Raw genomic sequence first — 25,292 nt, 5'->3', positions numbered from 1 at the left:
ACTAACAGAGGGGGTACTGTGTGAGGTTGACCATGAATCACAAAGGAATTCTAGCCAAAGGAGTATGCATGGGTAGAGATTTGTAGATGTAACTCATTTGGGACATCAGTGTTTTGGTTGAGGGCAATCATGCAGGGCAGTCTGGGGCTAGGCTACCAGACAAGGACAGGTCAGGGAAGATTCAAGGCCAATAACCTTTGGGTTTATGGATAACCTTGGCTTGTTGAATTATTGATGTTTCAAAAGGCCTGAACTTAAGGGAGATAAATGTGGTAGTTTACATGGATTGCCCAGTGCCCTGAAAGGTGGACAGCACACCTGGGGTACTGGGATGGCAGGAGCAGGACAGGTGGCCCTTCCACTGGTTGCAGCCCAGACCCAACCCTCTTCTCCTGCTTATACACACCACAGCTTGTCTCCCTGGATCTGCACAGGGCTGAGGAGACAGGAGAACTCAGAGGGGAGAGTCCTGGAAGGGGAGTCATAATGGACCTGGTCTCAAGCTTTTCTGTGGAAACCTGGGCTCTTCCTGCTACCTGTCTGGTGATCCTCTATATGTGAGCATTTTCCAGACCTCTCTGCTGATCTGGACACTTTTCCTAGGCTTTGTTTAAGGTCACCAGAAGGTAGTTGGATTTCCAAAGCTCCCTCTCTTTTTATTGCCTCTTCTCAGCCATAATTTCTGAATTTCCCATTATGGGGCTCACCATGTAGACCAACAGCATCATTCTCAGTGGCTGTCAGTAGCCTCTTGCTTTCAGTCTTTTTCTTCTTCTACTCTGCCAACTCTCAGGAACACTAGAGTGAAAAAATTGCAAGAATCCAGCACTCATATATGTGGGGTCAATGGAAGACCAGTCAAAGATGAGGTGCAGGCAGGCCTGTCAGAGGAGCAGCAGCCTGGTTAGGTTTCAGGAGAGCTGACATCCAGAGCAGCAAACAGGCTGCTTCCTGACTGACCACACTGGAAGGAATGAAATGGCCTGGTGTTCTGCTTTCCACGTGGAAAACTATCAGGTTGGAGGAACAGATGCCACAGGGGAGGCCTAGTCTGGAAATGTATTTTTAGGCTGTCACTTCTAACAATATCAATTAAGGGAAAATATTGGTCAGTCACACTCCCCTGCAGCTCACAGCAGCCAAACTGTCCAACAATGTAGGCCTGACTGAAGCAAAAAAGCATTTTCATTTGTACAAAACCAATAGAATCTTGCACATGGTTTTCAATCTATAGAAGTAAGAATGCTGTGGCTGCTCTGAGGCCCCTTTGAAAGTCTTATTTAAGAAGGACCATTTGCTAAACTGGGGACAGGCCATGTAGTGAAGGTAAGGCATAAAATTGTCAGAGTAGCCTACAGGAACTATTTTATCTTAGGCTCTTGGTAACCATCTGTTACAAATCTTCATCATGAGAAAAGAAAGATTATTCTTTCCCTCACCACTTAGAAAGGGAATCCTACAATCATCAAAGAATCAACTTACTAAATAGACATAAGTGAAAGCCCCAAGAGAGTTCAGTTTGAACCTCCCAGGAGCACTCAAGATTGCTAATGTATTCACTCTAAGATTGTTCCCATGAAGATTTTTACTGCTTTTACCAAATCATCATTATTTTTTGTGGGTCTCTCAGTGGAGGTGGGAGAGGAGATGATGATGAAATGTAATGGTTGCCATTGGGGTTTTTTATTATTATTAATTGTCTATGTGTTGCCTCCTTACCTTGATTGTTATAGTTCCTCTATCCATGACTAGCTCACAAATACAGTGACCTGGATTTCTCTTTCGTTGTGTAGATATGGAACCCACACATTTGGAACTTTTAAGAAGCTGGGAATTACTGGGCCAACACCTCTGCCTTTTCTGAGAACTGTTCTGGCCTTGCGCAATGTGTGTGTTTCTCTTTTCTTTTGTTTGCAAATACCCACCTGGTTCCATGAGTAACAGTGCCCTTTCTTAGGAGGTACTTCTGAGGTTCCATACCTTCTGGAAACAGTGCTGTAGGCCCCATGTAGCACATTGTCCTGCTGTACACCTTGTGTTATAGTGTCATCTGCAGGATTTTGTCTGAATAGTCCAACTCTCTGGTAGAGTCAAGTAAAGAACTTGATGCTCAAATGTTGTGAGCATCACGAAGATGATTCACTTTCTGTCAGGTGCAGGTTCCTGGAATGCTTATTTTCATATGGGTTAGTGTAATGCAGATTGAGAGAAGCCCATTAAGGTTGGTGCGCTAGATTAAAACTTTCTTCTTAGCTTCATGAATTCAGTGCAGCCTTTTTGTCCTTCCTTCATGGATAACTTTTCAGCTTCTGATAAGGAAGCAGCCCAAGGATTCTCCATCTTATCATTAGCACTTAGTGGACTTCTCCAGTCCACTGTAGATAGTTTTCCACGTGGAAAGCAGAGAACTGTAGACTCCCCTGTGGTTATTTCCATAGCTTCTTCTGAACTTCTGAGACCCATGATATCTTTGTGAGACAGAAAGTTAAACACTACTTTTTGTGTTACTATTTTCCTTCAATAGGTGCCACAGGCTAAGAAAAATGGAATGGTGTCCAAACTCTTCCTAATCCCCTTGGAATGTGTTCTACCATCTCTGAAGCCTAGGATGTCAGCACCATTCTTAAAAATTAGGGTGGAAAACTTGCCCTCTCCAAACTCTGGGGCATATGGCAAACAATATATGTAATATATAATACCTGGAAATATGTAAAATATATGTACAGTTTATATATGCACAATTTATTTATGATTATATCATAAAATTTGTGTAAATATATTAAAATTTTATTTAAATATATATTTTTATCTATAAATTGAGACCAAGATGTAAATAGAGAATGATGACATCTATGTACAACAATATTAGTAGAAAAACACTTGGAAATAAATAAAGTAGGTAGAAAGGCATTTTAGAATGTAAAGCTGGAGTATCAAAAAACTAAATTGAACCTTGCAGAGGAATTTTGTGGTCTCAGATTTTTCATCTGTGAAATTGCAAATAGGGCCATGTAATTTCTAAATTCCTTTCTCTCTAAAAACTACACTGATAATTCCAAATAAACCTTCGTACACCTGAAAATTAATACAGAAAATCAGGAAGAGCTAGAAGAAAGCAGTTTTATGAAACTTTTGAAAGTATCAAAATTATGAAAACATTATGAAAATGGCTGTAGAGGAAGTAAAAAATGAATATGTAAATACCACCTAAAATTACTTCTTTCTTTCTCTGAAAAAGCAATAATTTTGTCTCCACTCTTCCAAGATCAGTGCTTTAGTTGATGAACCCCAAAATCCATATTTCTGGGACTTTATTTTGCATCCTTAAGCATCACAGCTGAAACTTAGCAATGGGAAATTTCTTCTCTAAGTTACAGAAGGGAAAATTCAGGGCAAGGATTTTAACTTGAGTGTTTTGTAAGGAAATGGTATCTCAACATTTTGTCCATGCTAAGATGGAAATCAGGAAGCCTGAGCCTACTTTGTCCGCCTTTCATTCACTCTCTTTCTCACTCAACAAATATACCTTAGACTTATTTTAATTTGTGAGACAACAAGAATTAACTTTCTAATTCTGCTCAAATTCTAAACAGAGTTGATGAGATCAATAAAAATGATGCTGAGCAAGGAAGGCAAAGAAGCCTCAGTTTCTTTGTGTACATGGTGGTTATAACTCAGAGGGTGTGATGATTAGGCTAATGTGTCAACTTGGGAAAGTAAGTGTGCCCAGTTGTTTGGTCAAACAAGCACTGGGGTAATTATAATACAAGGACATTTATGGACTTTAATAATCAATGAATTCATTGCATAGATGGCTGATTACATCTTCAATAAACCAAAGAGATTGCCATCAGCAATGAGTGAAGTTTTATCCAATCAGTTGAGTGCCTTAAAAGGGAAAGTGATTTCAGCATTGAGAGAATTTTCCAGCTCGACTTTGGACAGCTAATGTTTCCTGGGAACTCATCAAGGATGTTTATTGGGCCCCTGTTTGCAGCCTGCCTGCAGAATTTGGACTTGTGCATCCCCATGATCACAAGAGAGAATCAAAAGATACAATGATGTTGGCTGGCACCTCGTAGATACTCTGGATACATCCCAAAAGAATGGGATGAGCAGAAGTCTTCAAATTTGCAACTTAAATGCCATATGAATGATGGGAAGTTTTCTATGTGTGCTCTGAAAGAAAATCTTTTTTTTAATTATTCATTTTTAAAAAAATATTACATTAAAAAAAATGAGGTCCCCATTCACCCCCACCACCACCACCCCACCCATCCCCCCACAGCAACACTCTCCCCATCATCATGACACATCCATTGCATTTGGTGAGTTCATCTCTGGGCATCGCTGCACCTCATGGTCAATGGTCCACATCATAGCCCATACTCTCCCATGCTCCATTCAGTGGGCCATGGGAGGATCTATAATGTCCGGTAATTGTCCCTGCAGCACTACCTAGGACAACACCAAGTCCCAAAAATGTTTCCACATCTCATCTTCTCCTCCCATTCCCTGCACCCAGCAGCCACTGTGGTCACTTTTTCCACACCAATGCCACATTTCTCGATTACTAACCACAATCGTTCATGAATAGAATATCATTAACTGCACTCTAATCCTTACTGTATTCCTCCTTCCTGTGGACCTTGGCTTGGTTGTGTCCATTCCACATCTATGTCAAGAGGGGGCTTAGATTACACATGGATACTGGATGCAATCCTCCTGCTTTCAGTTGTAGGCACTCTAGGCTCCATGGTGTGGTGGTTGACACTCTTCAACTCCATGTTAGCTGAGTGGGGTAAGTCCAATAAACCAGAGTGTAGGAGCTGAAGTCTGTTGAGGCTCAGGGCCTGGCTATCATATTGTCAGTCCAGAGATTCAGATCCCCTAGATATATCTTAAACCCCAGCACCAACTACAATTCCAGTAAAGTAGCTGGAAAGGCTTGTGAAAAGAGATCACATCTGAGTCCAGCTCCATCATGCAGAAACACCAACTCCAGAGAAGGGCCAAATGACATGGCAGTGAACTGCATCTGCCATTGCCATAAAACCTGTGGGTCTCTTTAGCCCTGAAAGAAAATCTTGTTTCATGTAACCACAGTTTTAGATCTCTGAAAATGAGACCAGAGTCTTATTGTATGAGTAGCAGAGTTACAAAAGAAAGAAAATCTCAACCTCTCAGCGTATCTGCTATTAAAGTGAAGGCAATGATTTGAAAGGAGTAGAAGCCTGATCCTTAGAATGGAGACATATGGGTTGATGATGACATTTGTGGGAATATTGGAACCCTACATTCTGCTAAGACTTTGTCAGATAAACCTTTCATGACCTGCCCCAGGACTTCTGAACCTCCTCTCAGCCCTGAGGCAGGTAACATTCAAACTTCAGGATGTACTGCCTAACCTCTACCTTGCTTTGAGGAATTTGCCTTCCAACCCCTGCCTGAAGAGATTAATCCTGTCTCAGCAGCTGAAAATGCAAAGGAATACCCTGGGGTCAGGAGCTTTCAAGGCATTTCTAATCTTACTCCTCACCCACCCCCACTACCCTTCTTCTCTTCAAGACCTATTACTAGACTAAAATCACAACAAACCCCCAAAGGTGAAGTACAAAGTGTGACCCACGAGGAAGTATGGTATACTCTAAAAGAGCTGCATGAGTTTTCCAACTTATATCGATAGAAATCAGGGGAATATGTGTGGGAATGGATACTAAGGGTATGGGATAATGGTGGAAGGAATATAAATTTGGATCAGGCTGGGGGGCCCACTAAGCAGAAATTCTGGACTCAGCACTGTAGCTCAAGGGGCTATTAGAAAGGGCTCTAATTGTTTGGGTGACTGATTGAAATATGAACCAAAGATGGCCAAGAATTCCTGAGGTTGAGATGCCTGATTTACCCTGGTATATGGTATAAGACAGAATTAAAAGGTTTAGAGAGATTAGAAAGCTAGAATGGATTTACCATTTAAGACCTGCCTACTCACGCCAAGAAGGTCCAGAGGATACACATTTAATCAGGACTGTGAGGAATAAATTTGCAAGACTAACTCCATCTTTTCTGAAGAGCTCTGTGGTAGCTCTTCTCTGTAGTTCAGATATTGCTGTAGAAACTGTTGTAAACATTATGGGGATGATTGGCTCTCCATCAGTAAAAGTCTTGCTGTAAAAATCAAGCATCAGCAGTTAATCACCAAAGAGAAGATGGATGTGGCTACAGCAATGAAAGGCAGACTGAAAGCAACAATCAAAAGAGTCTGAGTTGCTTAGAGCTCTGGCATTGTCTAATAGATCACCGGGGTACCTAGAAGTGAACTACATGGGCAGTCTACTAAATTCCCATTTGATCTGTATAAACAGAACTGTTGTCAGTTGAGTGAAATAACCCTAACACAGATTACAGAAACAGAGAATCATGACCCCTTAATCATGGTCTGCACTCCTGCCATGTTATCTTCTCTTTCCCAGCCCACAGCTTTGGCATCTTGGGGAGTTTCTTATAATCAGCTGACTCAGGAAGAGAAAACTTGGGCCTGTTTAACTGATGGTTCTGCATGATATGTAGGTACCACCCAAAAGTGCACAACTTCAGACTGTAGCCCAATTCTGAGACATCACTGAAGGACAGTGGTAAGGGTAAATCCTCCCAGTGGGTGGAACTTTGAGCCCTGCACCTGGATGTTCATTTTTCTTGGAAGAAGAAATGGCCAGAGGTGCATTTATACATTGATTCATGGGCTGTTGTCAATGGTTTGGCCAGATGGTCAGGGATTTGGAAGGAAAATGATTGGAAAATTGATGACAAAGAGATCTGGGGAAGAGGTATGTGGATAGACCTTTCTGAGTGGGCAAAAACATGAAACGTCTGTGTCCCATGTGAATGCTCACCAGAGGGTGACTTCAGCAGAGGAAGATTTTAATAATCCAGTGGATAAGATAACCTATCTTGTGACTAGCACTAAGCTCTTTCCCCAGCCATTCCTGTCCCTAACCAATGGGCTCATGAGCAAAGTGGCCATTGAGTTAGGGACGATGGTGATGCATGGGTTCAGCAACATGGACTTACCCTCACCAAGGTTGACTTGGCTATAGCCACTGCTGAGTGCCCAATCTGTCAGCATCCAAGACCTACACTCAGTCCCCAAATTTCCACATTTCCCTTGAAGATCAGCCTGCTACCTCATGGCAAGTTGATACCATTGGACCACTTCCATCATGGAAGGGGCAGAGATTTTTTAAAGATATACTACTGATATGGATTTGCATTCCCTGCATGCAATACTTCTTCCAAACTACCGTCCATGGACTTACCGAATGTCTTATCCACTGCCATGGCATTCCACAAAGCTTTGCTTCTGATCATGGAAACGGTTTCACAGAAAATGATGTGTGGGAATGACAAAAGCCCATGGAATTACTGTTCCTCTTTATCCTGAAGCAGTTGGATTGATAAAACAGTGGAATGATCTTTTGAGGACTCAATTATGGCTCCTACTAGGGGGCAATACTTTGAAAAGCTGGGGCAATGTTCTCTAGGAGACTGTGTATGCTATAAATCATTGTCCACTCTATGGATGTTATGGTGCTGTTTCTCCCATAGACAGGATTCATGGGTTCAGGAGTCAAGATGTGGAGGTTGGAGTGGCACCAATCACTATTACCCCTAGTGATCAACTAGGACAATTTTTGCTTTCTGTTCCTGCAACCTTAAGTTCTGCTGGTAAGCATATCTTAATTATAAAAGGAGGAGTGTTTCCACCATGGAAAATGACAATGATTCCATTGAACTGGAAGTTAAGTTGCCACCTGGCCACTTTGAGTTCCTTGTGCCTCCTAATCAACAGGCAAAGAGGGGAATTATCGTATGGTCTGGAGTGATTGATCCTGACTATCAAGGGGAAATAAGACTACAATTACACAATAGAAGTAAAGAAGAGTTTGCCTGGAATTCTGGAGATCCTCAAGGTCATCTCTTAGTACTGCCATGCCCTATGGTTAAAGTCAATGGAAAAGAGCAACAATCCAATCCAAGCAGCACTAACAATGGCCCAGAATCTTCAAGAATGAAAGTTTGGGTCACCTCATGTGGCAGTTTGGTATTGTTTATGAATTTCAGAAATAATTATTGGATTGTGTTTGTGATCTGGCCTGTTTCTCTGGGCATATTAGATTGTATTAGATTCAGTGGTTTCACTGTTACTTTATTAAATCAAGATTAAGGCTTTTATTTGACCACATCATTAGGGTGACTCTGCTTGTGTCCCCATCTTCCCACCCTTTGTGGGCTATCTAAATGGATGCTCACTCCAAGACAGGGAATGAAACACATGGAGAAGGAGAACACAGAGAATTGAGTTTTGATGCTGGAGCCCAGGAGAGAGCTGAGTTGTTTGATAGATAGTTTACAGCTGGCCATGTGGAGTGAGCAGAGCAGCTGAGCCCAGAAAGAGATGAGCCCTGGGAAGAGAGACAAGATCTATATCAGCCTACAGCTGAGATTGCAAGAAGCTAGGACCACAGAGCCTTAAGAGAAAGAGGAAGCCTAAACCCTCACAGAGACTGGCAGCCATCTTGCTCCAATACATGGCAACAGACTTTGATGAGGGAAGTAACTTACCCTTTATGGCCTTGTGACTAGAAGCTTCTACCCCAAATAAATACCCTTTATAGAAGTCAACAGATTTCTGGTACTTTGCATCAGCACCCCTTTGACTGACTAGTACACACAAAGAACTATGGCCAGCTGAGGTTCTTGCTGAGCATAAAGGGAACATGGAATGGATAGTGGAAGAAGGGAGTGATAAATATGATCTTTGCCCATGTGACCAGTTACAGAAAAGGGAACTGTAATTGTCATGGATATTTCTTTCTTGTTTTGTTATGAATATGATTTTATACATACATAAAACAAATATCTTTCTTTTCTTCCCTAACTTTTTCCCTTATCATATGAGATAAATTATATTAGTTCAGGTCATAATATTTAAGGATGTTAAGTTTAAGTGTGAATATTATCCAAGGACTTGCACCCTATTCTGTAGGGAATTACTGTGTTTTCTATTATAATCAGTACAATTGACTATTGTATGTCTGTTATTGTTTCTATTTAGGGACTAAGTATAGTTTAAGGTGATGTGTGTGGCTGCCAACTTGACAAGGGGTGGACTGTGATGGTTAGTCTAGTGTGTCAACTCGGCCAGATAATTGTGCCCAGTTGTTTAATTAGCACTGGGCTAATTATAATACAAAGACATGTATGGACTTTAATCATCAGTGAGTTGATTGCATAGATGGCTGATTACATCTTCAATCAACAATGGAGATTGGTTTCAGCAATGAGTAGTGTTTTATCCACTCAGTTGAATGCCTTAAAAGGAAAAGTGATTTCAGCACTGAGAATTTTCCAGATCAAATTTGGACAGCCAACGTCTCCTGGGAACTCATGAAGGAACTTTATTGGAGTCTCTGCTTTTGCAGCCTGCCTGTAGAATTTGGACTTGTGCATCCCCATGATCACATGGGAGAATTTTATAAAATCTCCTACTATTTACAGATATCCTGTCAATTCTGTTTCCCTAGAGAACTGTAACTAATGCAGAGGGATATGGCATTTTAGAGATAGCAAATGCAGAAGTAAAACCCATCAGAAAGACAAGGATTTACTTTTATTTAGAGATAACGTCAAGTTGTTCACTAGTTACTCTATTGGGGAAAATCCAAAGGTTACTTTAAATTCTCCATTTACATATCTTCTCTATTTTTTCACCTCTTCCCTAAGATGTCACTAAATAAGACTTTCCGTCCACAAGCCAGTGAAAGCCAGAATTCATCTGTTTAGTGTCAATTTTCCCCTGGAGAGAGTTGAGGTATACAAAGTTAAGTTAATAATCTAAGTTCATTCTGTTTCTCTTTGCAGGGTCTTTGGGATTTTGACATGGAATGTTTTAAAAAGTATGGGAAAATATGGGGGTAAGTATTCTGGAAACTTCCACTGGGTAAACCTTTAGTTATGATGAGGCACCCAAATGTATGGAGGACAATCTCAGTCCAGAGGTTCTTGGAGGAAACCATTTATAGTTCAGATCTTGGAGACTTGTTCTGCCAAATCCTGTGGTTCACCAGGTGTCCAGGTCTAACCGTCTGAAATTGGCCCATAAGGTGACAGGTTGTCACCTTTCTCCAGACTTGGTTTGCCAGGAACTCCTAGCTTTCCTTTCTATTCAAAAGGCTCTTACTCTTGCTCCATTTTTCCTTTCTTATCCTCTTTAATTGCATAAACATGCATTATTTCAAACCTTTCTAATATGTGCTAATAAATAAATTTAGTATTTAATGTGTACATTTGAAGGAAGGTCTGCAGGATAGAGGTAAACGTATTGGGAAACCATTGTCTTCAGCTTTTTTACTTCCTCCCCAAGTGTGAAATTGTTTTTGAAGTTCCCAATAGAAGGATATACAGCTAGGAAGAGGTGGCCGAGTGGGGTTGGAGTCTTGCCAGAGTGGGCTGTCTTGGGGGCTTGCAGGGCAGAGGGTTGTGGCCACCAATTTGGAGAGAGAGTGGCAGAGGTGGTCGTTGCTAAAGGTAGAATTGTGGCTTACAAGTACAGAGGTCAGAAGCTGTGGACTGGCAGGACCCTCCCCCCTGAAGCTGGCAGCCACAGTGTTTCCTGAGAACTGTCCATTGTGCGGTGGTGTTCCTGGGCCCCATGGACCCCGAATGTGTGGTCCCCAGGTCCATGTCCTTTGCGTCCCCGTAGCCCATGTTCCACGGACCTATGTGCCCTGGGTCTGCAGAGTCCCGGACTTCCCTTTCCCAAGTCCAGCCCTTCTGGAGTTCTGGGATTGTCTTAGCCCTCCAGTTTTGGACTGACTCCATGGGTGGGAGAGATTCATGGGGGGGTGCAGCAAGGGGGCCTGTCTAGTTTGGGTTTGATTTTCTGGTGTTTCTCTCCCTTTTTCCTTTTCTTGTGTTTGGAGGAGCATACTGGCTGGCTTGGGGAGAGTCTGGGAAGAGAGGAGTGGTGAATCTGCTGAGAAAGCCTGATTCACCTAAATACCCTGGGATAGGAAACTTGGCCTAGGAGAAGGTGGAGTCAGAAAGTCAACAAGCCCTCTCATAGCACGCCTAAGGAGAGGGACTGTGGGAGGTGCTTTCCAAGCCTCGAATAGCATACTTGGGGTTCCTGGTGAGGTGTGGGTGCTCTCTCTCTGGAAATTAAGAGTCATTGTTTTCTTTGTGGAGCTGATTCAACAAGGACCCACTTGAATCTCCTACCAGACCTCTCGGCAGCTTTCCTGCTGCCTGGGAGAGAGGGGAGTGAGGAAGGGAAAAAAAGGGGGAACGTCAGATCCCGAAGCATTTTATTTACCTACACACAGAATTCCTGGCTTGAAACTTTCCCTAGTATTTGTTTGGTTTTTCTTTGTTTTTCCTTCCTCTTTATTCCCCCAAGACCCTTTTTTCTTTCTTTCTCTTTTTCTTTTTCCTGCTCACTTCCATACTCCCTTTTGTCCCTTTTTTTCCCTCTTTCTTTCTCTGCTTTCTTATTCTTAATTAGGTGCTGCAGGGAGAGCGTCACATTTGCTGTATTTCCTCATCCTCCATTTCCTCTTTTCTGTGTGTATTGATTTTGGCCTCCAACACTATTCCCTTTCTCTATATCTTTCTATCCTCCATCATTGATTGTTTCTCTTACATTACACCTCACTTTGTTTGACCCCCTATTTTTTTGGAATTTTTTACTAATACCTTTGTTCTGTTTTCTGCCTTATATTCACTCTTTATATTATTGTCCTTTCTTTTCTCTTTCCCTCTCTCCTGAACAGAGAGACCTTTTAATTCACACAGTATTCCTCCTCATATTCAGATTTTTATGTTCTCTACTTTTCTTACTGGTGATCTCAACAAACCAATCACAAGTAAAGAGATAGAATCAGTTATCAAAAACCTCTCAATTAAAAAGAACCCTTGGCCAGATGGCTTCACAGGCCAATTCTACAAAACATTCTGGAAAGAACTAAAACCAATCTTGCTTAAACTCTTCCAAAAAATTGAAACAGAAGGAACATTGCCTAACTCATTCTCTGATGCCAACATTACTCTAGTAGCAAAGCCAAACAAAGACACCACAAGAAAGGAAAATTGCAGACCAATCTCTCTAATGAACCTTGATGTGAAAATCCTCAACAAAATACTCACTAATCGGATTCAACAAAACATTAAACAAATTATACACCATGACCAAGTGGGGTTCCTTCCTGGTATGCAAGGATGGTTCAACATAAGAAAATCAATTAATGTAATACACCACATAAACAGTTTGAATGAAAAAAAATCACATGATTATATCTATAGATGCAGAAAAAGCATTTGACAAAATACAGCACAATTTCTTGATAAAAACACTGCAAAAGATAGGAATAGAAGGATACTTTCTATACATGATAAAGAGTATATATGAAAAACCCACAGCTAACATCATTTACAATGGTGAAATCCTAAAATCTTTTCCTCTAAGATGAGGAACAAGACCAGGATGTTCACTATCAACACTCCTATTTAAAATAGTCTTAGAAGTACTTGCTCGAGCACTGAGGCAAGAACCAGACATAAAAGGCATCCAAATTGGAAAGGAAGAAGTCAAAATTTCACTATTTGCAGGTGATATGACCCTATACATAGAAAATCCTGAGACATCTACAATGAAACTTCTAGAACTTATAAATGAGTTCAGTAAATTCTCAGGTTACAAGGTAAAATCAGTAGCATTTCTGTACACCAATAATGAGCAATCTGAGGAGGAAATCAGGAATCAAATACAATTCACAATAGTAAATTAAAAAAATCAAATGCCTACGAATAAATTTAACTAAAGAGGTAAAAGACTTATAAACAGAAAACTACACAACACTGTTCAAGGAAATCAGAGAAGACCTCAATAAATGGAAGAACATTCCCTGTTCATGGATAGGAAGACTAAATATTATTAAGATGTCTATACTACCAAACTGATCTACAGAATCAATGCAATCCCAATAAAAACCAAAACATCATTCTTTAAAGAACTAGAGAAAATAACTATGAAATTTATCTGGGAAGGAAAAAGGCTCTGAATAGCCAAAGACATATTGAAAAAGAAAAATGAAATTGGAGGAATCACATTACCTGACTTCAAAACATACTACAAAGCCACAGTAGTGAAAACAGCATGGTGTTGGCACAAGGATAGACACACAGACCAATGGAACAGACTTGAGAGTTCTGATATAGATCCTCATATATACAACCATATGGTATTTGACAAGGCCACCAAACTTTCTCAACTGGGAGAAAATGGTGTCTTCAACAAATCATGTCTGGAGAACTGGATATCCATATGTAAAAGAATGAAAGAGGATTACCAACTCACACCTTATACAAAAATCAACTCAAGATGGATCAGAGACCTAAGTATAAGAGCCAAAACCATAAAGAACTTGGAAAGCACTGTAGGGAAGCATCTACAGGACCTTGTAATAGGAAATTCACACCCAAAGCACAAGAAGCAAAAGAACAAATAGATAAATGGGACTTACTCAAAATTAAATCCTTCTGCACCTCAAGGGAGTTTGTCAAGAAAGTGAAAAGAGAGCCTACACAATGGGAGAAAATAATTTTAGTAACCATATATCTGATAGGAGACTTATATCTTGCATATATAAAGAACTCCTATATCTTGAAAATAAAAACAAACAGTCCATTTAAAAAATGGGAAAAAGATTTGAACAGACAGTTCTCCAAAGATGATATACAAATGGCTAAAAAACATGAAAAAATGCCCCAAATCCCTAGCTATTAGGGAAATGCAACTCAAACAACAATGAGAAACCATCTTACTCCCATAAAACTGGCACCTATCAAAAAAGCAGAAGACTACAATTGTTGGAGAGGTTGTGGAGGAATGGGAACACTTATCCATTGTTGGTGAGAATGCAGCAGTATCCAGCCATTCTGGAGGACAGTTTTGTGGTTTCTCAAAAAACTAGCTATAGATTTGCCATATGATCCAGCAATTCCACTGCTGGGTATATACCCAGTAGAACTGAAAACAAGGACACAAACTGATATATGCACACCAATGTTCATAGCAACACTCTTCACTCTTGTCAAAAGTTAGAATGAACCCAAATGCCCATCAACAGATGACTGGATAAATAAAATGTGGTATATACATGCAATGAAATACTACTCAGGTATAAGAACAAATACAGTACAAACACATGTGATCACATGGATGAATCTTGAGAACGTTATGTTGAGTGAAGCAACCCAGGCATTGAAGGACAAATACTACATGACCTCTCTGATATGAAATAAGTAAACCAAGCTGTCTCAGAGAGTTAGAGACTGGATGATAAACTTTAAGGTAGTTGGAGGGTAGAGAAAAGTTGTGAGCTGACAGCTACTTGGGTGAAATCTATGATAAGCTGGAGGTATTTGTACAGGAAAGGGATAAAATGGGAACATAGGGATAACTTTGGGTGGGGCTTTGTGGTTTTTAGGGTGCTATAGGTGGGAGGATGGGTCAGATTGCCCAAGAAATTGGAGAGAGTGTGAAGGGAATATTAGCTCATGGGAGATTTTCTGGTATGTGGTTGAAATTGTGGTTCAGAGAAAACTCTTTAGAGAATGTAATATGGATGGTTGCCTGTTTGGGATGCTGAAGGGGGGCATCTGACACAGGGCAAGCTTCTGGGGAGTGTGTGAGTGCTCCTTTTGTCATAGTGGATTGTATCATTGGGTGGAGACCCATACAGTGAGAGTGAAGGTATACCCACATCCTGGGGAGGACTGATGTTCTCAAACAGAGGGAATTGTATCTCTTGAGAGAATCAGTGACTCCCAATGGGTTAGGTAGTCAAGTATGTTAAGCCTTCAACATTTTTGTAAGTATCTCTGAATATGGTCCCTTAAGTAATGAAGATTGATTGTCATGGTGGACCCTGAGGGGAGGGGGAAAGAGATGTTGAATACATGGAATCGGGGTAACTGCAAGGCAATGGAAGTGTTCCACAGGATTATGCCATGATGGATATAGGTCATGTTAAATTACCCCAAAAATGTATAAAAGTATAGGCTAAAATGTAAACCATAATGTAAAACATATGATAACTAAAAATTTAGAAAATTGTATAGTCTAAAATATAAACCATGATGTAAACCCAAATAGAACCATACCTGAAAGCTATCATTTCAATATCTGTACATTAGCTGCAGCAAATATAATATGAACATGTATAAAGATCACTGTTGGGGAAGGGACAAAGGGTTTGATGTTGGATATGTGGGAGTACCATATACTGTATATGTGAATTACTGTGACCTAAAACTTATGTCAAGAGAAACTTAATAATCAGGAAAAAAAAAGAAAGAAAGAAGGTAGACACTGAGGAAGAAATGGAAGAAATTGCCTTGCCAGTGTACATACAGGGCAACACCTGTAGCAGTGATGAAAGGCAAAATGTTAAAAACAAAGCTTTTTCATTTTTTCATTTCTTTGATATCCCAATTTATTTTTCCTCTATTTAATTTTTCTAAATTTCTATGTATTCTGTATCTAACCTTTAAACCCATCAGTATATTCCATTTTTCTATTAATGGTACCTGGCAATGTATTGGGCTTCCTTTTTGAAGAAGTTTTGGACTACAGAGAGGTTCATCTATGGCAGGAGAGGAGCACTTGTGTGGGGTGTCATTAGTGGGGGGCACATGGTTGGCATGGAGTTCTCCAGGGCATGTATACAGGTACATAGAAAGTTTTGGATATTTTCATAGTGGTTTCAGTTGGAAATGACAGATGAGAGAGTGCTGAATTCCTTACCAGGGGAGCTCTATCACATTCCCCAGTGGAATAACAGCAACCCCCCAAATGCAATGGCAAAGACCAATAAAGATGGATGGTCCAATGATGAGCCCTTGATACTGATGGCACCGATTATGATCCTATGTGCCTGAAATATGAACTAAGCCTATAGCTGTAGGGTGCCTAAGAGTTACCTCCTGAGAGTCTCCATGTTGCTCAAATGTGGCCACTCTCTAAGCCAAACTCAAAATGTAGATGCATTGCTTTCCTCCCAGCATGGGACATGACTCCCAGGGATAAGCCTCCCTGGCACCGAGGGATTACTACCAAGCACCAACTGTAGATGTAACTACAAAAAGACCATGAACAAAGAGGTCAACTCAGACCGGCAGGATATCTCAGCCTACATGTAATATCAGGTGTTAAAAACTGCGTTTTGACTTTAGATAAAAGGGGGAAATGGAAAGGACAAGTGAGTTTATATGGCTAAGATTCTCCAAAAAAGAATCAGGAGGCCATCAGGGGGTGCTGCTTATGCAAGCCTCAGCAGGGTACCAGAGACAGCCAAGGTAGATGGAAACCCAGGTGCTGGTTCTCCTGAGGGCTGCAGTGGCCCACAGGTTGTATGGTCAAGGCAGATGGCTCTGGAGTTCAGGGTCATGTCATTTGGCCCTACTTTGGAGTTTGTGTTCCTGAGTGTGATGGAGTTGGACTCAGATATAACCTTTCTACACATGCCTCTTCTGTCACTTTTACAGGACCTGTGGTTGGCATTTGGGTTGGTGTATACTCAGGAGACCTGAATCTCTGAACTGTCCATGTGACGGCCAGGCCCTGGGCCTCAGCAGACTTGCAGCTCCTACCCTCTGTTTTATTGGACTTACCCTGGCCATCTGACAGGGAGGTGAAGAGGGTCAACCACCACACCAGGGTGCCAAGAGTGCCTGCAGCTGCAAGCAGGAGAATTGCATCCAGCATCCATGTGGAATCTCAACCCCCTCTTGATGTAGAGGGGACTGGACATAGCCATCCCAGGTCCACAAGATGGAGGAATAGAGTATGGATTAGAGTGGACTTACTGGTGTTCTGCTGGGGAAATATTGTGATTAGTAAGGGAAGAAATTGTAGTAGTAGTGTGGAGAGGGTGGCACGGTGGCTGTTGATGGTCGGGAGAAGGAAGAAGAGATATGGTGTGGGGGCATTTTCAGGATTTGGAGTTGTCCCAGGTGGTGCTGCAGGGATGGATGCTGGACATTGTGTGTCCTGTCGTGGCCCACTGGGTGGACTGGGGGGAGAGTGTGGACTACAGTGTGGGCCACTGTCCATGTGCTGCAGCGGTTCTCCAGAATGTATTCACCAGCTGCAGTGGATGTGCCACAATGATGGAAGAGTTTGTTGATGTGGGAGGGGTGGTGTGGGAATTATATGGGGACCTCATATTTTTTTAATGTAACATTTAAAAGAAAATAAAGAAAAAATAAATACATTTGAAAAAGGTTGGAATAAAAAAAAGAAGACAAAAATTGAAATAAAATAAAAGAAAGAAGTAAAAATCTATTTCAATTAAAAAAAGAAGGATATACAGGTATTTCTTTATATACTTCATTTCTACGGACTTTAAAGAAGAAATGTGGAATTTTTTTTTCATCACGTTTTTTATTTATTGAAGTATATCACTCATATATAAACAATAAGTGCATTGTAATAGTTGTGAGCTTACAAGAAAACATACATAACATCATAAAGGGCTCTCAAAGCTCACCTTACCAACAATAACTTGCATTGTTGTGAAATATTTTAAACTAGTAATTATGCACCCTCAAAATATTACTACTAACTAAACTATTTTACATTTGGTGTATTTTCCTCCTAATACAACCTATTATTATTATTATTATTATCATTTGCATGTGAACATATGTAAACAATAAGTGTCTAGTAAAAGTTGTGAACTTATAAAGCAAACAAGCATAACACCATATAGGGGTCCCATCCATCCTCTCACCTTGCATTGATGTGAGACATTTGTTACAAATTATGAAAGAATATCATCAAAATCTTGCTACTAACTATCTCTCATTTGGTGTATTTTTCTCCCAATCCAACCTATAATTATTTTTTAAATATATTTTTATGGTAAAAGTTGTAAACTTAAAAAACAACCATGCACACGTGCAGAATTCCCATACAACACCCGTCCATCAATGCAGTGCACTGTGGTGGAACAGTTGTTACAGATTATGAGATAATATCATCAGATTGTTACCAGGTCCATAACATACATTTGGCACACTTTTTCCATACCCATGCATTATCAACACAGTACATCTTTTGCATAAATATGAATATTACATTATTACTGTTAACCACAGTCCATAGGTCACTTCAGTTGTATTTTTCTCATGATTCTCCATACTCCTACCACCCTGCAATAGTGATGTACATTTGCTCTAGCTCACAAAGGACACTCTTGCCTCTGTACCACAGGCTTGTCAAAAATCACTTGACCCTAGATATGTGGGTCTGTTTCTGAACCACGAATTTAGTTCCGTTGGTCTATGTGTCTGTCTTTATGCCAGTACCATGCTGTTTTTACCACTGTAGGTAGGTAATATGATTTAAAGTCCAGAAGTGAGAATCCTCCAGCTTCACTTGTCCTTTTTAAGATGTTTCTGGCTGTACAGGACCCTTTACCATTCTAAATAAATTTGATAATCATGCTTTCCATTTATTTTTTAAAATGCTGGTAGAATTTTCATCGGGACTGCATTGAATCTGTATATCAATTTGAGTAGAATTGACATCTTTTTAAAAAAAGGTTTATTTCCCTGTTCCCCTCCCCCTTCCACCACCCTGCTGATTTTGCTGTCTGTATCCATTCACTGTGTAATCTTTTGTACATCTTTCTCTTTCTGTCTTCTCCTCTCATATTTTTCACCTCTACAATGCACCAGGATTGGATCCTGGGGGCCTCTGATGTGGTGAGAAGTTGCCTGTCTGCTGCACCACCTCAGTTCCTGGTTTCTGCTGCACTTCTCCTTGACTCTGCCCTTCATCTCTTTTGTTGCATCATCATCTTGCTGCATGACTCACATGCCTGGACCCTGGCTCACCGTATGGGCACACAACTTGCTGCACAGAGACTTGGTTTGCCACGCAGGCACTAATGCCAGCATTTGGCTTGTCAAGTGGGCACTTGGCTCACCATGCAGGCACTGGCTTGCTGTGCACACACACTTTCCCTTTTTTTAAAAAAACTTTTTAAAAATTGTCTTTTTTTAAAAAAAGATAAATAGATCACACAAAATGTTACATCATAAAATCATAAGAGGTTCCCATATACCCCACTCCCCACTCCACTCCTCTCACATCAACATCCCCTTTCATCAGTAAGGCACATTCATTGCATTTGGTGAATACACGCTGGAGCACTGCCACACCGCATGAACCATAGTTTACATTGTAGTTCACACTCTCCCCCAGTCCATCCAGTGGGTTATTGCAGGATATACAATGTCCAGCATCTGTCTCTGCAATATCATTCAGGACAATGCTAGGTCCCAAAAATGCCCTATATCACACCTCTTCCTCCCTCTCCCTGCCCACAGCAACTCCTGTGGCCTCTAACTCCACATCAATGATACAATTTCTTCCATTGTTAGAGTCACAACAGTTCTATAGTAGAATGCCAGCAAGTCCACTCCACCCCATATTATATCCATCCTGTAGACCCTGGGATGGCAATATCTATTCCACCTCTAAATTGAGAGGGGGCTTAGTTCTCACATGACTTATGGATGTGATTCTTCTGCTTGTAGTTGTAGACACTTGCAATTCCTTGGTGTGGTGGTCGACCATTCTTACCTCCCCATAAGCTGAAGTGGGTAAGTCCAATAATCTGGAGAGTAGGTATTGCAACTCTGCTGAGGCTCAGGGCCCAGCTGGCACATGGACAGTCCAGAGATCCAAGTCTCCTGAGCATACACAAACCCCAGCACCAATTACAGGTTCAGTAAAAGTGACAGAATAACACGTGTAATGAGTCACATCTGAGTCCAACTCCATTATGTTCAGGAGCACAAATTCCAAAGTAGGGCCCACTGGCAAGGCAATGAACTCCAGAGCCATCTGTCATGACCATAAAACCTGTGTGTCTCCATAGCCTTCAGGAGCACCAGTACCTGGGATTGTAGCTACTTTGGCTGTCTCTGGAATCTTGCTGAGACGTGCATAAGTGCAATCCCTCTTATGACCTCCCAACTCATTTTGAAGTCTCTTAGCCATATAAACTCCATTCTTCTTTTTCACCAGGAGGTCCCAGGGATCAAACCCAGATCCTCCCATATGGTAGGTGGAAACCCTATCACTTGAGCCACATCTGATTCTCAGAATTGGCATCTTAATATTTAGTCTTCCAATCCATGACCATGAAATGTTCTTCAAAAATTTTTAGGTCTTTTTAAAAAATTTCTTTTTAAAATGACTTGTCATTTTCTGAATACAAGTGCTTTACATCTTTGGTTAAGTTTATTCCTAAATACTTGGGTTTTATCTGCCATATTTTATTTTCACCACACTTTGAACAGTTTTAGTTTCTTTTACTGATATAATGTTCGTTTCTAGACTCATTTCTAAGTCTCTTTCTCTTCTGTCTATTCTTTCCAACCTGTAGCACACCCTTCAGTATTTCCTGCAAAGTTGGGCTCTTGGTTACAAACTCTCTCAGTTTCTTTTTATCTGTGACTGTTCTAAACTTGCCCTCATATTTGAAAGACAGTCTTGCTGGATATAAGATTCTTGGATGGAAGTTTTTCTGTTGCAATATCTTAAATATATCATACCACTTTTTCCTTTCCTCTATCTTTTCTGAGAGAAATTGGCACTTAGTCTTATTTGGTATCCCTTATATATTATGCATTGCTTTTCTCTTGCTGCTCTCAGAATTCTCTCTTTGTCTTTGGTATCTGACATTCTGATTAGTGTATTTCTTAGAGTTGGTCTATTCAGATTTATTTGGATGGGAGTGCTTTGTGCTTCTTGGACAAGGATATCTTTTTTGGGAAGTTTTCTACCATTATTTCTTCTAATATTACTTCTGCTCCTTTTCCTTTCTCTTCTCCTTCTGGGACACCCATGACATATATGTTTGAATTTCTCTTGCTGTCATTTAATTCACTGAGACCTTGTTCAATTTTTTCCCCATTCTTTTCTTCATCTGTTCTTTTGTATGTTCACTTTCAGAGACCACTTCTTCACACTCGCCAATCTTTTATTCTGCCTCCTCAAATCTGCTATTATATGATTCCAGTGTATTTTTAATTTCATTTATTGCACCTTTCCTTCCCATAAGATCTGCTATTTTTCTATGTATGCTTTCAAATTCTTTGTGCTCATCCAATGTCATTTTAATGTATTTAATCTCTTTAGCAATCTCACTGAATTTATTAAGGAAATGTGCTTAAACATCTATGATTAGTTGTCTCAACTCCTTTTTGTTATCTGGAGGCTCATCTTGCTTCTTAACTGGGCCATATCTTCCTGCTCCTTGGTGTGTATTATAATTTTTTGTTGGTGTGCTGGCATCTGGCTTACTAGATGTATTTATTCTGGCTGCAGTTGTGCTCTTTATTTTAAGCTTTTCTTGCCCTTTCTCCCTTGCTGATTGTGTAGTAGGAGCCAAGGATGTAGTTGGTGCTGTAAGCTGTGAAGACTCAAGCTGTCCTCATTGCCCCAGGGACTGGTGAAACTTCTCCCAACTTTCTCCTTTGTCAGGAGTAGGGACAGAGCCACAGCCATGTGTAATAATACAACTTGTGCACGTCTAGAATGTAGTTGCTCATAGAGACTGATGAAGTTTCATGCCCCTTCCTCCCCTGCCTATGGGGGGGATGGAGCTGTATGTGTGGGCAGCAATCTATGTCATGGGAGTACAAAATGATGGCAGTTGCCCAGTTAGGCTCCCTACTATTCAGTCTGTGCCAGCTGACTGTACCTACAGTTACTTGGAGAGACTAGTGTAGGGTCTGCCAGCTTCCTTGCTAGAGGTGGAACTGAAGCCTAGGCTAGGGCTGCAGGCTGATCTGGGTGAAAGAAACCAGTCCCTACCATCACTGATTTTCAGTCAGCCCACCTTCCTCTCATGCTGGGAGTGGAGTAAATATGGTGGCTACCCACTTCTTTCTGACTTGGACTGGTTCAAACTAGCTGTTCTTAGGGTTATACTTTAGCCAGCTGAATTTACTAATCAGTAACTAAAGTTGGTAGCCAACCATCTCTCCATCCCCTGTTTTTGGGAAATGGATCTTCCAACACCAGCCATATGCTAACTCCTGAGGTGGCTTGCACCACCAGAGTTGAATGATCATTAGCCTCTGAAGTGTGGCCTGTATTTTCCTGGAGAGGCTGGTGCAAGTCCCCCAGGTTTCTTCCTCCTAGAGGTGGGGCTGAGGTTATGCTAGAGCTGCAGTCTGATCTGGAAGGAAAGAAGCTGGTCCCTACCAACCCTGTGATTTTCAGTCTGTCCCACTTCCCTTCATGCCAGGGCAGAGTTAAAATGGTAGCTACTGGCTTCTTTCTGACTTGGATAGATTCAAAATTTAGTTGTTCTTAGGATTATACTTTAGCTCATTGAATTTAATAATCAGTGGTTGAATTTGGTTCCCAATCACCTCTTCCTCCCCCATTTTTGGGAAGCAGAGCTTCCAATTCCAGCCTTGGAATTGCTCCTGAGGTGGCTTTTGCCTCCAGTGGAGGATGGGCACTGGTCTGCAGAGCAAGGAGCAATCTACTCATGAATCTTCTCTGCAGATGGGCAGTCTACTCCTTCCATTCTTTCAAGGATGTTGCAGTATGCTCTTCTGGGCCCCTGAGCCCCCAAATAGTTTCTTTAGGTAGCTCTGGGTGATTACTAACTGCCCTATAGCAGGAGCTGACTCTAGGACTCCTTACTCTGCTGCCATATTGCTGGTTGTCCTAGAGCTGTAGAATATTTTAAAACACAGTTTCCACTGTGGCTAACTGACTTTATAACTCTGTAAGTAGGGCTGGGCCAGCTGCAGTGGCTGCTCCCTTCAGAGCTGCTGAAAGTTTGGTGAACTCAGTGGAAGAGGAGTCATGGAGGCTGGACCTTGATGCCCAAAGCCTTGCAGCTTCTCTCACCAAACTTCAGGGACCATAGGGCTGGCCAGGGACATTGCTGACAGCATGGTCCATAAAGGCCATATGATAGAGTGGAAGAAACACACAGCACGGGTCCAGCATCTCATTCCAGCCAACACTTAGAATTTGGGAGCACCTGATGGAATCACTTCATCATTATGGAAGCTTTCCTCTTAAAAAATGGTTCTCATGCTTGAGTGTACATAAAGGATCCCTGGAAGATCTTGCTAAAAATGCAGATTTTTGAGTCCTTTCCCAAATTGGAGGTATGGGTTTTGGGGAGTTATTTTTAAATTTTTACCTATGGTTGAAGAAATATTTGGGCTGGTGTGCGATGAAGAAGTTTGACTGACCAGTTGAGGATTCCAAAAAGAAAAATGATACAGAAGCTACCATTAGCTATTTTTCAATTTTAGTCCCTACAACTACATTTTATCCCTTCCCCATAATGGCATTTTTGGAGAAATGATGGGGAGACAGGAGAGATACAAGAAACGTGATGAATGTGGTTGTGGAAAAGACCTGGGCTTCCCTCAGTGGCTCATGTAGTGGTTCAGCACAAGGAGACTTGTTAGCTACAGAAACCTTCTGAGCTTTAGATTATTTAAAAAAATGTCCAGCGGTGGGGGACTGCAGCAAGTTTTGAATATGATCACAGAAGCACTTAAAATTCTTCTGTGAAGTAAAAGAACAGGTGATTTGGGGAAATCTTCTATTCTGTTCTGGCCTATTTTGTCCATCCATATTTCTTATTAGAATTTTTCTAACCTCGATATTACCAAAGGTTCTCTTTAATAGTTCATTTCATGAAGACTAACATGGCTTCTGTGCTCTGAGTGCTGCTGTGTATCCCACTCTAACTTGAACTAAAAGGAAATGTGCTCTATACTGTACAACTAGGTGCATAGCTTATGTAAGACTTCACGGTGGACATCTGGCCTCCCAGGCATGGATCCAGCTGCAGAATCCAGCTTGGAAAGTTTAATCAGGCCTGTTTTCCTGGCACAGGAGTTATGAGGGTCCACAGCCTGTGCTGGCCATCATGGATCTAGGTATGATCAAGACAATACTGGTGAAAGAATATTATTCTACCTTCACAAACCAGTGGGTAAGTAGCTTTTCCTTAACTCCCTATTTATTCCTCTAGTCGCTCCATGGTAACATCTCCAATAATTATATACAAGTTCAAATCAGGAATATGATTTTGCAAAATTCTACATAGCTGATGTGGATTTCATTAGTTTCAGGAGAATTCCTTTATGTGTGCATGTGTGTGTGTGTGTGAATGTGTGTGTTATTGTGTGTGTAGCTCTATGCCACTGTATCACAGGTACAGACTTGTATAACCATCACATAATGTCTTTTCTTTTTTTCTGCTTCCCTCCTCCTGTCTTTTCTTTTAACAGAGTGATTGCAGAGCAAACGGTTCTCATTTCGATGAGACCAAATTACCATTTAAAAACATTTTTTTAGGATTGTGCTTTTGTTGTTGAGTCTGAAAACTATTTGCCAAGGAGTAGATTCTCAAACATTTTCTTTCAATTTCTTTCCTAAATGTGTAGTGATTTGTTGTACATTTAAGTCTGTGATCCATTTTGACTTAATTTTCAATAGAATGTGAGGGGTAGGCGAGGTCAATATTTTTTACCTTGTGGGTGTCACGTTGGTTTGGCATCATTTGTGGAAAGGCTCTACTTGCTCCTCTGAAATGCTCTTGCACAATTATAAAATATATTGACCATATTTGCATTTTCTGTTTCTCCTTCTATATTCTGTTGATCTCAGTGAATATCCCACTGCTAGTACTGCACAGTCCTGAACTCCATAGCTCCATTTGTAAGTCTTATCATGTAGCTTCATTTCTCCACTTTATTACTCTTTTTAAAAAATATTTATTTATTTATTTATTTCTCTCCCCTTCCCCCGCCCCGGTTGTCTGTTCTCTGTGTTATTTGCTGTGTCTTCTTTGTCCGCTTCTGTTGTTGTCAGCGACATGGGAATCTGTGTATCTCTTTGTTGCATCATCTTGTTGTGTCAGCTCTCCATGTGTGTGGCACCATTCCCGGGCAGGCTGCACTTTTTTTGCGCTGGGTGGCTCTCCTTATGGGGCACACTCCTTGTGCTTGGGGCTCCCCTACGTGGGGGACACGCCTTCATGGCAGGGCACTCCTTGTGTGCATCAGTACTGCACATGGGCCAGCTCCACACGGGTCAAGGAGGCCCAGGATTTGAATCGCGGACCTCCCATATGGTAGATGGATGCCCTAATCACTGGGCCAAGTCTGCC

The 25,292-nt window shown here is 41.1% G+C and overlaps 1 protein-coding gene across 1 annotated transcript in view; it reads left to right on the top strand.

The window, feature by feature from the left end:
- The first annotated feature begins 486 nt into the window (after positions 1-486).
- The window catches only part of LOC101443605 (cytochrome P450 3A12-like), a 91,044-nt gene continuing 66,238 nt past the window's right edge, over positions 487-25,292 (top strand). The window contains 4 exon segments of the mRNA XM_012523475.1: positions 487-557; positions 1,794-1,887; positions 9,922-9,974; positions 24,014-24,113. Of these exon segments, the coding sequence (XP_012378929.1) occupies positions 487-557; positions 1,794-1,887; positions 9,922-9,974; positions 24,014-24,113 (318 nt within the window).

Source organism: Dasypus novemcinctus, chromosome 23 (assembly GCF_030445035.2).
Source record: "Dasypus novemcinctus isolate mDasNov1 chromosome 23, mDasNov1.1.hap2, whole genome shotgun sequence".
NCBI lineage: Eukaryota > Metazoa > Chordata > Mammalia > Cingulata > Dasypodidae > Dasypus > Dasypus novemcinctus.
Note: the sequence above shows the minus strand (reverse complement) of the source record. Positions and strands in the feature narration are given on the sequence as shown.